Here is an 18,130-nt window from a genome sequence, read left to right on the forward strand (position 1 = left end):
TGCCCTGAATCAGAGCAACAGAAATATTGCTAAGTCTTATTGACTATTATTTTAAAATTCATGTTTTATCTTAGGTGCCTTACATCTGCACACACTGAAAATACCCAGCTCCAAACCAGAGAAATGTTCCTAGCTTCTGTTGAGTCTAACACAGTTACTATTATAAAATATATTACTATAAATATGGAATGTACCTGCCAGTCAAATATCCAACAGCAGATGCAGCGTAACAGGCCTATTGAAAAAATGGGAGTTGATGATACAATTATTATTATTTACACATTTAATGATATCTTGTATATAACTTTCAACAAAAATACTGAAAGCAGATATAGATTTTACCCTTATAATCAGAGCTTAAATATAAGCAAACGCACACCTTCACCCTCCCCATCATAAGGTGTATTCATGAAGGTTCATGTGAAAAATCTCATGACTGCCGTCTATATTTCAGATTCCTGTTTTTCCATCAGGAAATAATTGGGATTAAAAGAAAAAAAAAAACAAAACAAAACCCCAAGCCCCACATATAAAAGAAAACCCCTAAAACCAGGGAAAGGAGTATAGCAAAGCAAGAATCTTCTGCCTTCTGGAGTAGCACAGAAGAGGGATTTGCAAGAGAAAAGCAACAAGCAGAAATCCAGCAATTACTGGAATGACTCACTGTACTTCAGAAATTTGGCAAAAGGTTGAAATCACACACTGCAGAGACTAATTAGAAGTTAGCAATTGTCTTGTAAAATCACACACTACAGAGACGAATTAGAAGTTAGCAATTGTCTTTTACAAGCTGAGCTGCTGAAGTACTTCTCATTCCTAGTGCCACACTTAGCTTTAGCTACTTCAACATTTCAAAGAAAAAATGCTTTTTGAATGATTGTGGCAAAAGTTATACCTACAACTTGTGTTATCCTAGGTTACCATCAGTATTATTTCAGTTTTTATGCTATTGCTGTAGCCTATTTATCTATTAAACACTCAGACACAAATTTTACCTGGTAACAACATGTGATCAAGCAGAAAGGAAGCTTACAGGTGACCCACAAACACCAAAGGCTTCACACCTGTGACACTGCCAACTCCTTCATATTCTCATGCTTTTGTCTTGAATTCAGCACTTTCTAACACTTAATGGAAAAAACTCATTTTGGAATTTATTTTTCTCTTTAATATATAGGCTGCCTCTATTTAAAAATGCAAGAGTTGAGATTTTGCGTTTCAGTTTCGAATACTATTGTGGTAAGAAGAATAAGTAACAAACCCCTAAAAGTTTACAAAAAAATTTTCCTCAAACCTAAGAATAATTCTAGGTAACACAGCATGCTAGGAATCTCAGCTTAAATGAGTGGAAACACAGATATCTTATAAGCTTCTGCATGGAAGGAGAAACAGCTTTTAGTATCTTCACGCTCCCACAGATACAGACGAACTGTGTGAGCAAAAGCATAAAGAAGAATGAGAAGAAACCCTCATTTTCTTTGCAGCATTAAGATAAGGAATTGTTGACAAAGAAAGTACATTGATACTAAAAATCTCTTTCTACTTTTCATATGCCTGACATGAAGACAAAAAATGCCAGTGATGTTCAAGAACTAGGTAACAACTTGATGACATATCTGTGTGCAAAAATTCAGAAATATTTGGAGTAGGTGTTACTAAAAGAATCTTGTTAATGGAGCTCAAAGCATGGTGTTGTGTCTCCATGGCAATCAGGTTTTAGAACTAAGTGGCAAAATAATGCTGTACATAGAATTTGGGTTCACATACAGTTATTGTCATTAAAACTTTTACTGCTTCATTCTGCAAGGAAGCAATATAACTGAAGCTATCTGTATTTAGAGGAGATGGTAAATAACTTTGAAGGTATGCTTAAAAGATTTTTTTTCTGCATGTGTGAACAGTATGGACAAAAACCCACTTTACTGATGAACCTTGCACCCTCACCACTAAAATGTGAGTGATGGCACTCTATCTGTTAAGGCCACAACACAGTTTATCAGCTTACACCAGATCCTGATGTTAATCAGACAGGCAAGAAGGGTGTAGGCATATAAAATGAAATTTTCTACCAAAATCACAATCTGCATTAGAAAGAAATGTAGGAAGCCTAGATGGAGACATTAAACTCAAAATCTGCAACCATCCATGAGTGCTGGATTTGAACTGCAGCCAAAGCAGAGGCCTCTTCCTCCCATACAGGTAGAAGTACACTAAGGAGGGTTTAATTAGCCTGTTTTCAACTCAAACGTAAGCAAACTTATATAACATAGCAAGTAAAGAGCACTTAAGCATTTTTGTACCTACTGGCCCAGTTGAAACAGTACAGCCATGCATAGGAGCAGTTCTGAGGCCCTTATGTTAATTGTACCTAATGCTCAATGTTCCACAACTGGCCTAGAGGGCCTGGGATCAACTTACAAGAACCTGCTGTATGAATCTGAGCTCAACACTTGGTATCTTCTGTTACTACATACAACTTCAGTGTGGACCTGGAAAATCAGGTCACAGATTGAAAGCAGCAATCTCAGAATAATAAATAATTTGCTAAAGGCAAATTACTAGTAATTGAAAAAGTGTAACTTTAAGCTCTGAGATGACACTGGTTTTGCTTTAGGTAAAGTGGCAATGGCTAAGCAAGCGAAAAAAAAACAAAACAGAACAAAAAAACCCAACAGATGTGCAGCAGGATAAGACCCCTATCTTGGCCTGGGAAAGCACCATCCAGCATGACACAGTCCATAGTCCAGGCACAGAGGACAAGGGGTAAGATCTGTTCATAGGCCAAAACATCTTATAAGAAGAGATTTTGAATCTAAGGAGAAGAAAAATGCCCACTTCGGTTTCAGCTGCCCTTACTGAAGGGTCCTTGAGCCTGATCCCCTTGACAGCTAGCTCCATCAGCACTAACCACACTGCACCACCTCTAGCATATTGTATACTCACAACTAACTTAGGCTGTGATTATCAAGAGACTGCTTTGAATATATAGTGAAAATTATGAAAGATTAAGAACTAAACATTAGCAAAGTGTATTGTTAATGAGTAACAATCATAGCAATAACGATTTTCTCTGAAGTCTAAAACATACCCGGTTATCAGTCTTCTAAACTATCACAGCAACCTCTAACTATCCAACACACACGCCCCATCGAATTGCAATATAACTATTCAGTGTTCAAAGTGCATAGAGGACATGAGTTAAACTGCTTCAAGCAAATCTACAACACATTACAGACCACAGGAGACAAGCTAATGGATATTGGTAGTACTATTTGGCTTTTAACTTTATGCTTTAACCTAGCCTTTCTAGTCAAACAGTTTATTCTGCAGTTTTATGGGCTTCTGCTACATCTGGCCCAGAAATGAGGCAGAAACTCAACCCCTCAGATCATATACAGCTGCCTTCACAAATAAAGGAAGCAGCTGTATACACATCCTCCACAGCTGGACCACACAACTAATAAACTTAGACAATTAAAGCTATGACATGTAAATATTAAGTGTATCTTGAATATACTGTGTATAATCTTCTACCCTCTTCTCTGCCAAGCAATCACTTTGCCTCCACTGAGGATAAAGAACATAACCAAACCCACTCCAAGATATCCTTGTTCATCCTCTTCCAGTTCACAAAGAAGAGACCTCCTGACATTCTGATGTTAAAACAAGTCTTCACATTATTGGTATTCTCCTAAGCAGAAATATCTCACCATTTACACAGTAGGATGTTTCTTGTCTTATGCACTATAGTAGAAGAGTTTAGTAAAGAGTGATAAGTAGGACAGCATCTCATTTGGCAGTACAAAGTAATCTTCTCTGTTAATTATAGACACATGAGTAAATTAATTTTAATCATGTTAATAACCAAAGCTAAAACTCAAATCCTTGCTAAATGGCCTACAGGAATAAAAAGGCTGTGTTGAACTCCCAGTCCTTCAAAGGAATCAAATACACATTCTAAGTGTGTTTGTATATGTTTGCCTCTCTCATGTGTTAAAGATTTTTCCATGTAAAGACAAGAACTCCTTTATAAATTCTCATATTTCAATATAAGGATGTAAGGATTAGACAACAAAAACATACAGCTTGTAACCACCTGATTTAGAAGGACTACTATTATAATACTTTGTTGTGCCTGGGATGAAAAATGAAGGCTATGAACTACATGGTGGGAAACAAAAAGGGAATACTGCTGCAAAATACAGGCATCTGAATACTGTGCAGGTCCAGAATATTAGGAGTTCCTTGTAAAAACAGTAAAATTCTAATTAAGGATGTTCACAGAGAGACAGAACCCATAAACAAGTTAAAACACAAGAAAAATCTCCTGGTAAGATAATAATCATGCAATTTATTTATCTGTGGGCATCAGAGCATGGAAAGCTGATGGTCCATTTGCTAGCAGCCCAAGAGCTAGCAGACAGCTAACCAGCTTGTGTAGCAATCCTTGAATTGCTACAGGTATAAACCTGAGGTTCTTAATATGCTCCCTCAGACCACCTAAGAAACTACTGAATGCTTACAGTGCTACTACTGGAGAAAACCAAACAAATCCAGAAGTACTGGTATAACATCAAAATGCTAATGAGCTTCAGTCAAAGTTTGGATACCTAGACAACAAAGGCAGTATACATATATAGAGAGTCTAAGTATATGATCATGCTTGATTTTGAGCATTACAATTTTCTATGGTTTGCTGTCTGGTGAGCTTTTAAAACTCAGTTAAAAAAAAAAGAAAGATTATGCCAAAAAGGGCAAAGATCGCACCAATCCTCTCCCTTATTCCAGAATGACAGTAACTGCTTCTTTACAGGTTGTTTTAAAGGAGCATTCAGAGACCACACTCTTGACGTAAAATAGTTAAAGATTTGGTCCTACTATAGTTACATACTTACAGCTTGTTCATTTCTCATTCCTACATATTTTAGTCCAACCGCTTGGGCTGCAATTGCGATTTCAGTGACTGGAATACCAACAATGCCAAACATGTATTCAATATTCTAAAAGAAAAATGTTAAGAAATCAGAACTGTTTCCAAAAGACAGCTTTAATAAGCACATACCAAACATAATCATGCCAACTACACAAGCAGTCTAAAAGTAAGTTCTAACAGATATACATTCACACAGATGTTCACAGGCCACTGTGGGAACACATGAATCTACGATACATACAATGCCAGCTGATGTCTGCAGCTCAGTCCTGTGCAGTTGTAAAAGCACTGGGTTTTGGTGGCCTACAAGCAGTGGAACAACTGTTCAGCCCAGATCCCCAGTTAATACATACTTTGTGCTTTTTTACTGACCACTTCTTACTTGGGAGTCTCTGCTACACCATTTTCCTCCTTCCTCCATCTCCTCTGGGAACCCCTTGCTGTGTTTCATGTTTTCACAGAAAATTAACACCAAAAAGGCCCCAGGAAACAACTACAGCACCTTGCACAAAGAAGCTTTCAGACAGAGACTGTGCTTATTTTTGTTACAACTGAACTACCTTGTCATGTGTGACAGGCCAAACAAAAGGTCCTTTGTCGAGACCATTAGCAGTTCAGCACCATCCCAAGTTTAGAGACAAAAGGGAATTCTGATAACTGTGAAGGTGGAGCAGCAGGCACATAAAGCTGCCACACGTACAGCCGCACATTACAGTCACCTTTGCTCGATGGGAACAGGGATCTTGAGCTCGGGAGGGGACAAGCTCCTAAGAAGCCAAAGCTAAGCGAAAGGCTGGAGAGAGCCGCACGAGGACAACGCCACACGGCTGCCCAGGGACACGGCGGGAAGGGGCAGGCCGCTCTCGGGCGGGGCTCGCTTATCGGGCTCTGCGGCGGGACCTCCCTCCTCCCCGCACAGCGGCAGGGCAAACTCTTCCCACCGGCCCCGGGAGAACAGCAGCGGCGCTCAGGGTGAGTCCGGCCGCGCACATTCACTTCCCTCCAGCCCCGCTGTGCCGGCGGGAGCTGTCCCTGCCTTCTTGCCATAGAAATCCTGCTTGCCGGTCTACCCCTGCCCTCTTACTTGAGCCTTGAGGGACTCGGCGATGAGCTGAGCACCGCTAACGGCTTCCTCCCGCACACCGCCCGCGGAAGCCATGCCAGCTGCGCGCAACACCAGGAGCCACTGGGAATAGCGCCGGGACCACCGGCAGAAGGTCCGGTGCCATTGACTGGCACCTCCCTCAGCCAATGAGGCAGCAGATAGGGCGGGCCTGGCCAATGAGGCAGCGGAAGGGGCGGGCCCGAGGGTGCGCGAATATCCACCTCTGACCGCGGGGGCCAGGGCGGAGGCTGGGGAGCTTTCTATTGCCTAGAGCGGGCAGCCAATCAGAGGCCGCGAGCTGCCGCCACCCTCACGCAGGCTTGGGCACCGCGGGTGCGGAGCGCCGAGCAGCCGCCAGGGGGCGCGGCGGGGCGGGGCGGTGGTTCTGAGGGGCTGGAGCGGGGAATGGTGGGCACTGAGCGGTCAGCCCCAAACCGGGAGGAACGGGAACGGGAACGGGAACGGGAACGGGTGGTCGGGTTCGCCGCCCGGCCCAGGGTCTGCCACGGTTGGCGTGCGGCAGCGCGACCTCGAGGCCCGTGGGAGCAGCAGGGCCAAGCGCGTTTGTAAGTAGGGCAGCGGCCTCTGCAGCGTGACCCTGAAGCTTTCTGGAGCTGGTTGGAGATCGCTGGCACAAAGCGGGGCAAAGTACAGGCTGCTTCAGGTGGAGGAACCCGCTGCCAGCGTTTTTGAGGAGAAGCGGGAGCATAGTGTGAGGCACTTCTCTGAAGTCACAGAATCACAGAATGATTTGGGTTGGAAGGGACCTTAAAGATCATCTAGTTGCAAGCCCTCTGCCATGGGCAGGAACACCTTCCACTAGACCTCAAATCGTATCTGAAGGACGGCACCATGCCAAGTGCAGGTGTTGGAGAAGTGACACAGTTCAGAATGTTCTGCCCCACCTGCTGACAGATTGTGCTACCATCTGGAGTTTTTCGGGCTGAACCACTAATAATGGCAGCACTCAGTTATCCTTGCTCATGAAGTTCGGTAACATAGATCTTGTAATTATGAGACAAGGTGTACGTCAGGAATCCCGTGAAATATAGAAAACTTACTGTAAAACATATTTGAGTGGGCAGCATTCTTTAAAAATAGATTGCACTCTGGATAAAAGCACAGTGATATAATGCATTGTACACAGAAGAAACATTTTTCAGAAAAGGAGATACAAGGTACCTGTTTGTATTGAGCTGTGATTCCACTGCAAAAAAATCCCCCCAAACCTCATAAAAAAAGACTATATACAAAAACATATTTATGCAGGGGACATTGATTTATTGGTTTCAATATACCAGAATGACAGCAACATCATGGATATCACTAAAAAAAAAATACAAATTTCCATAGCCATTTTTAAATTTATTTATTTTTTTTTACTAATAATTGTTAATGTTAGTATAGCTTAACAGGCATCATTCACTTAAGAGGACCCAGACTAATGTGCTACTTCTGTTTTTCAGTCTGTTGGATTCTTGCAAGTACAAAAGTGCTCAGAAGCAGGGTATGTATTGTTTTGCACTGTGTATACATCTGTGTATGGTGAGAGTTGACAAACTTGTAAGTTTCCAAAGTTGTTCAAAAGTGAATGATTGAATGCTTTGCTTCACAATGTACTGTGATTAGTTGATTCTGGAAAACTGAATAGGAAGACAGTCTGCACCGGGACTGGGGGAAATTGTCTGAGTTGACATCCAAACTTAAACACCAGTCTTTCTACCTTTTGTATAGAACTGTAACTAGAATACCGTGACTGCCTGACAGTATACTGTGTCGAAGTACTCATGTTTGAATGAAATCACTCTACTGAAACATGTCTGCCAGGCAAAAGACCACATAGGTCACAAGAAAGGGACAGAAAAATACAAAATTGTAAAGCATTTCAGTTCATGCAAATTTCTTTTAAAGTCGTGGCTCAGGTGAGGTGACAGCTCTGTAGACATTAAGCAAATAAACTTCTTTTCAAGGAAAGGATTTATTAGTGTAGAATTTTGCATTGCAGAAACCAGCAAAAGCCACCAGACTCTGGCTGAGACTTATTTGGAGCCTCAACAGTCTGTAAGGGCTGAGGAAACCCTGATGGTATCCTAATTTTGGCTGGAAAGGTTACTGTCTCCAGGCTCAGACTCTGGGCTCGTCACAGCTCTCCTTGTTAGAAGCAGCCCATTAGATAGAGGGGTTCTGTTATTTAAGCTGTCAACTAAGGGAAAGGCAATCGGGAGCACTCATGTAAGTGCTCAGACACCATCAGTAGTACTAGCAGTAGTCACTACCAAGGGTAAGGACCCAGAGGAATTATTTTAGTTGGCTCAGATTCAGCCAGTTGGGACTGTGAGTTGGATGTTCACTGCCAAACCTCCTGTGCGTCTAAACAAGGAAGGGGGTTCAGGGTAGTACTTTGGGTGTTTCAAGCCACTAGAAAATAAGACATGGTGAGGGAAAAAAAGAAAAAGAGAATTCTTCAAGCACATCTGTAAAACAGATTTTGTAGAAGCCCATTAACTGCTAATTCTTTATGTTGGTGTTTTCAGCTTAGAAGGCCAAAGGCTAATTTTGTAACCTGTAGTGGTTCCAGCCTGTGATCTGAAACTCACCAACTCTTGCCATCACTAGTAATGATGAATTCTAATTACATCTTAGTTGACAACTTAATTGAGGAACAGCTGACTAGAACCCATTCCTGTCCTAAATAGGTGTTTTGACTCTAAAGGGATGACAGAAATAGAAAGGAGTTTTGTCAGTGGAGTGCAACACTGTTTATTTTAAGTGGCTTCCTTAACTGTGAGAGGCTTTCTACCTCTCCTTTGCCTCCCAGTGCTACTGCTTTATATCTTAACATGTACTTTGGTATTTCATTTGCAGAGCTAAGCTACACAGGACAAAGTAGGATCCTCTATTCCTGATATCACACCCCCTCCCCCATAAGTACCAAGTGTTTTCCTCAAGATGCAGGAGAGCAAGGGTAGCTTATTGTACATCACTTCTCAAAACTGTTTATATAAATTGAGTAACTTTAATTCATGTTGACAGAGATGGCAAGGCTTTATTCTGTTTTTGTTGTGCTTCAGGTAACTTTAAATTTACTCTTGAAGGTCTGTGTATATTGACACTTTGCTGAAAATGCTTTTGAACAGGACACAGTTATTTAAAGTACCAACACAGATTTAAGGTTTAGAAACAATACGCCTGTGGTCAGTTAGGAATTTAAAAACAACACACTCAGTTCAAATGCTGCTGAGAGTCTCAGTTACAGTCCATATTTAATAGTAAACTTTAATTCCTGGCATGATTTGTTGATTAAGCTCTGTCCACCCCACCTGTTTGGGTTTTTTTTCACTCTAGATTTCTGGCATGCACCATGGTGGATCTGTGCTGGAAGCTGTTCATCTGCTTCTTTTGCTGTCAAGTTGTCTCAGGAAGAGTTAAGAGGGAGGGGCATTATATTGCTGCTGTGTATGAACATGAGTCCATACTGAGTCCTAACCCAACAGCCCTGGTTGATCGACAGTCTGCACTGGAGCTCATGGGCAGGAACCTAGACATCTATGAACAGCAAGCAGTGGCTGCTGCAAGACAGGTATGCCACAGCTTAGTAGCAATTGCATGTGTCCTGTGTTTATGTAGAGTAAGTGCTGTTTGAGGATAATCTTTCACATTTGTGTTCCCAGGCAACTAAAGCCATATTTATATACATAACTACGGTCTGGTTTTTCAGACATTCTGACCTGCCAGCAGCTCTGAAAAAAATCAGGCCAATTAGCAGCTTGCCTGGCTTGAGTTATTCCAAGCTTGGAAAAACATGCCTATAGTTATTTAGTATAGGGGAATTAATTTTCTATTTTGGTCTGAATACCCAGCTACTCTGTTTTCCTAAATGGAATGTTTTTATTGAAAGATTGTCTTACAGGCAGCTGTCTTTGGGCTTGATTTTATTCCAGTGCTCTCAATGGAAATTCCTGAATGTTTCTAAAAGCTAAAGAAGTTAAATGCTTTGGAACTTAATGTTCCACCATTAACAACTTTGTGGAAGTAAAGTTTTCCATTCCTTTCTCCTGCCCTCCATGGAATGGTTCTCAGTCTAAATAGAGGAGAGAGATGAGTATTTCTGGCTGTTCTTATATACAGCTTCCTTTCCTTCCCTCCCCAAGAAAATCCAAAGCTGGTTCTGGTCAGAGGAAGCAGAGAAGAACTGACTTGCAAGTTTCACACAAGTGTTGTTCTGGAACAGAAGAATTACCATTTTTATACAATTTGAAAACATTAATTTCCATTATATATGTATTTTTTTTTTTTAGATGTTCAGGTGACTGGGCATCACAGTCCAGAAGCATAATAGTTATGCAGTATGGCATCCAGGACACATAAATTATCCCAAAGCCATAGCACATTTGATCTGACTTTTGAAAAGTCACAGGAAAGTCAGTGTCTGATGCTGTGTCTGATATAAGAGGAATTCACCCCATTTTTAGGAACAGTTCAGATCTCCCTGAACTTCAGGTAGAGCCAGCCTAGCTCTGGCATGGCTACGTTTCTACCAGAATCATAGACTCTTAAAATGGTTTGGGATGGAAGAGACCCTAAGGGTCATCTCATTCCAACCCCCCTGCTATGGGCAGGGACATCTTCCACTAGACCAGGCTGCTCAAAGCTCTATCAAACCACAGTCAAGCTGTTTCTGGAATCAGTACTCCCAGTACTCTATCCAACCCTATATACCTAATCAAAGTGTATAGACTGGATTAAATGATGATGCTTGCACCTTTGACGTGGGTACAGCACCTTTGACAAAGTTCATGTGCTAATAGTGTAATTCTGAAAAGCAAATGCAGGCAAATTTTAACATCATTAGTTTCTAACATCATTAGTTTTTAACCTGAATGATGTCATTTTCATGATTCATATCGATGGAGAACGTAGAAAGAATTGCACCCCACCTATACCACCCAAGGAGACCTTTCGCTGTGCTTTTTGCAGCCGGATTTGCCTATCTCACATTGGCCTTTTTAGTCATCAGAGCGCTTGTAGTAAGTGTGGGTAAAGCCCTTCCCAAATCTTTGTTCGTGAAGTCAAGCCATGATGATGGTGATCAATGGAGAATACTTTTGGTAAGACTTTTGATGAAGTCTGCTCTTATTTGCATGCCTTTAACATCCAATAAGTTATTTTTCAAGGTAAGAGGTATATGTCAGGTTAAATAAATTGTGGTTTTTTTGTATACAGATAGTTATACCTATTATGAAGTCAAGGAAGAGATACTTTGAAACTACATTTTTGTCAAAACATACTTGGGTTATCCTTTACTTTCTTAGCTCTTTTTACCCATGAGATTCCCCTTTTCCCTTTCGTATATAGGTTGGTTTTCCTTTGCCTACAAAACACGTCTTTGTTTTACATACAGGGGGCACAAATCATTGTTTTTCCTGAAGATGGAATCCATGGCTTCAATTTCACCAGAAGTTCCATTTATCCTTACTTAGATTTCGTTCTGCATTCACAGTCTGTGACGTGGAATCCGTGCAGAGAGCCGTATTTGTTCAATGACACAGAGGTAAATGTAGGAGTGATTTCTGCAGAGGTGGAATAATTGAATGCTAGATTTGTGCTCCAAGTGGGAAACTGGCTGTAGTAGTTTTGCTTAAGGAGGTGAGCAAGAAGTTCCACAACTCATAGTACTAGGTTCTGTTTTCATGAACTCACAAGTTTATGCAGGTTTTATGCTTAGCAGAGGAGAGTTTTACATGCAAGAAGCTTAGCTTGTTTATGAACCATCTGGATTTGTCATCTCATCCTTCCCAACCCATGAAATGGTGATTACTCTCTAATAGGATACATTGTGCGATTTAATTTTGAACAATATTGTTTTATATAAAACAACAGAACACTATCTTCACTTTTGATGCATTCCCATTATGCAGTTTTAATGACCTAATGACATCAGAATATTCTGACTGGTGATTGTATGTGAAATGATCAGCACAAGTAACTGGACTTGACCTGCTATAATGTAATAGAGGTCACAACTTGGTACATACCAAGTGTGACCTGCAGGGTACAGAATTGGTAGTTTTTGACTGTTCTGAACCTGAAGTGAAAATAACCATGTTTAGTAATACAAACTATTCTTATTAACGTTACAATAGTCAATATAATGAAAGTAATTCTGCAGGTGCCTACTAAGCAGAATTTGTGTGCAAACATGAATCAGGGTTATAAATGGTGACCTACTTCACCCTGTGAATCTTTACTACCACTGAGGATGGGCAAGCAAGCCAGAGCTGAGTTTGCCATTCAGATCCTATTTGGAGATTGCAGTACTGGTAGTCTTTGATACATACAGCCTATGGTGCAGAAAAAAACACCCCAGTAATACTGTAGTCTGTGACTTTTTGTATTTCCTTTCTATAACTATGCAAAGTCTACCCATTTCCATCTCTGCTTGTCTCAAGTTGTAGCTACAATTTTTATTTTTATTTTTTTTTAATTATAGAGTAAAAATATCTAGTTGTAGGAACAAGCCATTACAGGTGCAAATCATTGAATCATGGAATGGTTTGGATTAGAAAGGACCTTAAAGCTCATCCAGTTCCAACACCCTGCCATGGGCAGAGACACCTTCCACTAGACCAGGTTGCTCAAAGCCCCATCCAACCTGGCCTTGAGCACTGCCAGGGATGGGGCAGCCACAGCTTCTCTGGGCAACCTGTGCCAGTGTAATCACCACCCTCATAGGGAAATTTTTTTTCCTAATGCCTAATCTAAATCTCTCCTCTGTCATCTTAAAGCCACTGATGTTCATAATTAGATGTTTGCTGTTCTAAAGGCAGACACACAGGTGAGTTACGCTGCCTTGTCAAAGCTTTCAGTTGACCTGTGGTGTTTTAAACCACTGGTGATCCTGCAACAGTCAGAAGTTTCTGAAAATGAATACCCTTGAAATAGAGAGATTTACTTACTTCTCAGGATATAGAACCCAGTTTGTTGTTTTTTTTTTTGTCAGTGCTATTTTTAAAATAGTATCTGAAATATTTTTCAGTCTAGAAAGTTACTGGTTCCGGATCATCAGAACTTTTAGATTTTACAGATATGGTCAAATGTGTTCCATTCCAGTTGAAAATAATAATTCAAAAAATATTAAAGAAGTCACAGCTGCTTAAGTAAAGCTTACTCCTCCGCATTCTTAAGTGCTTACATTTCCCCCTGCTGTTCTCCAGGTTCTTCAGCGTCTGAGCTGCATGGCACTGAAGAACAAAATATTCCTTGTGGCAAACTTAGGAACTAAGCAGCCCTGTGAGCACACAGATCCTCACTGTCCCTCTGATGGAAGATACCAGTTCAATACCAACGTGGCGTTCAATGCTGATGGCATGCTAGTAGCCACATACCGCAAACACAATCTGTACTTTGAATATGCTTTTGATACCCCACCAGAACCTGACTATAAATTCTTTGATACCCCTTTTGCTGGCAAGTTTGGCATGTTCACTTGCTTTGATATACTTTTTTTTGAGCCTGCAGTGAACCTCATCAGACAATACAATTTGAAACAAATCGTATATCCAACTGCGTGGATGAACCAGCTCCCACTCCTGTCTGCTGTAGAATTTCAACAAGCTTTTGCAACAGCTTTCAACATCAATATTTTAGCAGCTAATATCCACCACCCTACCTTGGGCATGACAGGGAGTGGCATATATACTCCAGTCAAATCGTTCATCTACCACAACATGGAAAGTTACGGTGGCAAGCTCATAGTAGCAGAAATTCCTGTGATTACCACAGATTATAAAACCGATGTGGAGAGTAATGAGAGAGTCAGAGAAAACTTGCATAATGCATGCAAGACTTTTATAGGCACCTCACTGGATGATCAAGTTTGCTTTAAGGAGGGAGAAGAGACCCCCAGCAGAGTGTCAGAAAAAGGAAATGAACAGTTCCTTCCTGTATTTTATTCAGAAATGATGTATGACAACTTTACTTTTGTTCCTGTATGGGGGGAAAAAGGAGAGGTCAGAGTTTGTGCCAATACCCTTTGTTGTTACTTAAACTATCGGAGAGCTGTTTTAACCGATGAGTTATATGCTCTGGGAGTTTTTGATGGGCTCCATACAGTGCATGGCACATACTATGTCCAGGCCTGTGCATTAGTAAAGTGTGGTGGTCTCAACTTCAGCACTTGTGGAGAGGAAGTTACACATGCCACTGCTCTGATAGATTTCCAGCTATGGGGAAATATGAGTACCCCTTACATCTTTCCTTTACTGCTGACATCTGATATTACCTTGGACTTTGCTGATCACATGGGCTGGAAAAACAACCACTATTTCATAAGCAAAAATAGAACATCTTTTGGCCTTTTGACAGCTGGTCTATATGGACGATGGTATGAAAAGGACTAACAGATACTTGATTGAATCAGAAAATAACTGCCTGTATGCTGAGAACATATATCTTAAGTTGTTGAACATCTGTACTTCCTAAAGCTTCAGGTGTGTTTGTACATGACTACTGATTGGATTTCACATTTGAAATGATAAGTGAAGCACTTAACCTTAGAGGCTGTAAGTAAGTATTATCTGTACCTTGGTATGTTAAGTCCTACCAGAAGTAAAAGAACTGCCTTGTGAGGATAAAGGCTTGTTGTAATGCGTTGTGATGTTTTATGTAGTGAAAATAACATTTTTCATTTCAACTGAATTTGTTTCTTTTAAATTAATCCTTTGGTTTTCTAGGGTCCTGGCTAGGAGCATGGAAAGGAATGGAATGGAAAGCCATTGCAAAGAAGAAGAAAAATAGAAAAGGGAATGGAGGCAGACATACTGTGCATGAAAATATATCTGTATACATACATATAGCTTGTATATGGTGAGGGTCTGAGTTTTGGTTAGGGTGCCATGATTTGGTGTTCTTTTCTGATGAGTCAAAACCTCCCAGCTGAAATCACAGCCATGCACTGGCCACTGGGTTGTCTTTAGTCCTGTTAGAAAACTCTGTGAGTTTTATCATATACTTTTAACAGTAACTGAGAGTTACAGTTGTGAACAGCTAATCTGGGGAAGAGGATATCAAATGATTGTGAAAAACTAGGCTGCATTAAGACACAATTTCCAGCCTACTGTGCAAAAAACCATCAGCAGTGAATATCAACGACTATATTATGTACTGTTTAAATACTTTTGACTTTCCCTGTTTGAGAGATCATTTCAGGACTGTTTTGACTTTAAGATGTCTTACATGTTGTTCATAAATTCATTCAACAAGAGCTATGAAAAACACATAATGAATTGTGGGTCAGCAAGATTTTTGCATAAATACTTTGTGTGCCAGATGGCAGGATCCTGCTGCTAAAGAAGTAAAACACACCGTTCTTTCCAGAGCAGCAGCTAGCAAATGCTGTAACTGTTGTACTGCAGTAACAAACTGTGCTACTGCAGTGAAGAAGTTGGGAAGAGAATATTCAAAGGATGTAAATTTGAGGTTAAATTCAGGTAAGATAATTTATAAACTTTTTCATTTTGTGTGGTCATATTGGCTGTTATGACTTAATCTGCATAATAGCTGTTGACTAACGGAATAAATGCAACCATTCCTTTGGTGAGTCCCCATGTTCCAGTTGCTCAGTCTGTTAGTCAAGCCCAGAGGAGCAGAGCACTGACAGGACAGCTGTGAGTCTATGTTTGGGTAATCTGAGTCAGTTCCGAGTTGTGTTCAAGCTCAAACCACTGTGGCAGCTACAGGTATGTTCACTGGAAGGTGCTTGTTGTGGTTTAAACCCAGCCTGTAATTCAGTACCATGCAGCCATTCGCTCACTCCCCCACCCTGCTCCTGGAGGGATGGAGAGGAGAATCGAAAGAATGTAACTGCCACAGGTTGAGATAAGAACAGTTTAGTAACTAAGGTATAACTTACCTTAATCACTACTGCTACCACCAGTGATAATAATGATAAGGGAAATAACAAAGGAAGAGAATACAACCGCTCACCACCCACCGACCAGTACCCAACCCGATTGAGCAGTGATCTGACTCTTCCAGGTAACGGCCCCCAGTTTATGTACTGGGCATGACGTATGGAATACATCTTTGGCATGGAATACCTCTTTGGCTAGTTTGGGTCAGGTGTCCTGTCTCTGCTTCCTCCCGGCTTCCCCTCCTCCCTGGCAGAGCATGAGACTCACAAAGTCCTTGGTCAAAGTAAACATGACTGAGCAGCAACTAAAAACGTCGGTGTTATCAGCACTGTTCCCAGGCTGAAAGTCAAAACACAACGCTGCACCAGCTACTAAGAAGGAGAAAAATGACTGCTACTGCTGAACCCAGGACAGTGCTCAATAAGCTCCTGCTTTGAACGAGCTCACTTTCTGGCTTCAGAAAGCAAAACAACCAAGAAGTTGCTCAATTTCTACCTGAAGGTTTCTGAAATATTTACGCAATTAAGTATATAAATATTGGCTATCTTGGGCTCTATCAAACCTTCCTTATCCAAGTTCCATTACTGTGAGCCAGGGCCTAGTCACATTCAGCTTTGATGCAGCAACACAAGAAGTTTGTTTATCCTGCAGCATATATTGGACAGAAATACAGAAAGTGGAATATCTGTATCTCATTGGTTATAAACATGTTGATGTAAAAGGAGGCCATCCCACTTCAGGGTTATTAATCATTCATTCTTTGGCACCCATAGCAGTGTTCTTGCTAAATGCTGTACAAATTCCAGAGCAGGAATTTGGGTAAAACAGAAGAGCATTTTTGGTGCTTATTTGTGCTTCTGGTTTTAGTACCGTACAAACAAGTCTAAAAGGAAGAAGAATTTCAGCTCTCAGGACAAGCCTCCCCACTCTACTTCGTAGGCTGAAAAACACACATCCTCTTGCACTAACTTCTGTTTTGGATTTAGTCCTAAACCAGTATCACAAGGAGTTAGGCTAAACAAGCAAACAGTGTTGCATGTATCTTCTGTGCTTAAGGAAAACAAAAGTATCTGTGAGACACTTGCAAAGTGTGTTCTAACTGTGGGTATGTCAGAACTATTAGGAAACAAGATGTTCTGGCCTTACTGTTTGCATGGGGCATGTTGCTCTGTCTCCTCCCTGAAAGTGTGTTCTCATACTTTGTTCAGCCAAGAGCAGCCTTTAGCAGAAAAACACTGGAGAAAGTGGGTCAGTCAGTACTAGACACAATGGAGAATTACCAGTAATTACCATCCCAATCTTTGAGTGACAACAGACATGTCCTGTTCTGAAATGGGGTGACTGGACAGTAACCTGTGACACTCACCATCACCGATGGGTGGCTTTTAGAAGTCTGCACTGGAGTATCAGTCGCAGAACTGCCCTGCTGAATGGAGCACTGCTCCCAGACAACCTAGTATCCATGTGAACAAAGCTACATACTATTTACTGAAGAGGTACAGTCCATCATCTGTTATCTCTTCAACAGACATAAATAGTTTTATTAAAGCTTCCCGCACTGTTTCCATGTGTGAGTGCAACAAAACCAAACCAGAGCACAAGGATCTTTAGGCATACAGAAAGTACAGGTGAAGCCTAGAACAGCTTTAAGTCATACAGACAGCAGGGGATGATGTCTTTAAAGGGCCTTGACACTGCCCCCAGGAATGGGAGGACAACCACAGAAACTGTCCAGGTAGGTGGAACAGCATGGAGTTTCCTCATAAGGGATCTGCTGATTTGGGATTCACATGACCAGTGAGTTTTCCAGGTGGATGTGGGATACTCTGATTACAGGGAGAGAAACCACCAGAAAGCACGTTAAGGGCACATTTAGTAAAGAGGACACTGGAATTGAGAGGCATAGGAACAGCCCAAGGAACTGGTGACAGCCTGGGACAAGATCTTCACAAGGCACAAGTGCACATAAGCTTATGAAGTCAGACCTCTGCAAGTAAAATGAACCAGTGTGAATCAACTGGGCATCAAGGGCTTCTGCAGCCAATGGAATAGTAAGGAAGCCATCATTATGAGGCACAGCACGGCGTGGCCCAGGCTCTGACCTCTTGCAGCATCAGCTATTTAACAAACATCCCAGCATCACAGAAGACCCAAGAGGACCAACACAAACCACTGACTGCC

The 18,130-nt window shown here is 41.3% G+C and overlaps 2 protein-coding genes across 2 annotated transcripts in view; one reads left to right on the forward strand and one right to left on the reverse strand.

The window, feature by feature from the left end:
* Window positions 1–6,125, reverse strand: part of HACL1 (2-hydroxyacyl-CoA lyase 1) — a 23,396-nt gene extending 17,271 nt beyond the window's left edge. Inside the window, 3 exon segments of the mRNA XM_062602082.1 lie at window positions 195–235; window positions 4,896–5,000; window positions 6,018–6,125. Of these exon segments, the coding sequence (XP_062458066.1) occupies window positions 195–235; window positions 4,896–5,000; window positions 6,018–6,092 (221 nt within the window). The 5' untranslated portion in view covers window positions 6,093–6,125.
* BTD (biotinidase) lies at window positions 5,891–14,809 on the forward strand. Its single transcript, XM_062602086.1, has 5 exons — window positions 5,891–5,905; window positions 7,505–7,545; window positions 9,384–9,618; window positions 11,440–11,589; window positions 13,253–14,809. The coding sequence occupies exons 3-5, from the start codon at window positions 9,400–9,402 to the stop codon at window positions 14,435–14,437; spliced, it is 1,554 nt and encodes a 517-aa protein (XP_062458070.1). The 5' UTR covers window positions 5,891–5,905; window positions 7,505–7,545; window positions 9,384–9,399; the 3' UTR covers window positions 14,438–14,809.
* Window positions 14,810–18,130: the final 3,321 nt, after the last annotated feature.

The sequence above is a fragment of the Pezoporus occidentalis genome, unplaced genomic scaffold (assembly GCF_034315485.1).
Source record: "Pezoporus occidentalis ecotype Australia unplaced genomic scaffold, CSIRO_AGI_Poc_V1 ctg75, whole genome shotgun sequence".
In the NCBI taxonomy this organism is placed as follows: Eukaryota; Metazoa; Chordata; class Aves; order Psittaciformes; family Psittacidae; genus Pezoporus; species Pezoporus occidentalis.

What these genes read in the sequence shown, in the direction of transcription:
- BTD (XM_062602086.1), top strand. Translation starts at nt 9,400, where the DNA reads ATGGTGGATCTGTGCTGGAAGCTGTTCATCTGCTTCTTTTGCTGTCAA. An exon ending in CAGTGGCTGCTGCAAGACAG is followed by an intron (nt 9,619 to 11,439) that starts GTATGCCACAGC and finishes TTTTACATACAG; the next exon opens with GGGGCACAAATCATTGTTTT. An exon ending in ATTTGTTCAATGACACAGAG is followed by an intron (nt 11,590 to 13,252) that starts GTAAATGTAGGA and finishes GCTGTTCTCCAG; the next exon opens with GTTCTTCAGCGTCTGAGCTG.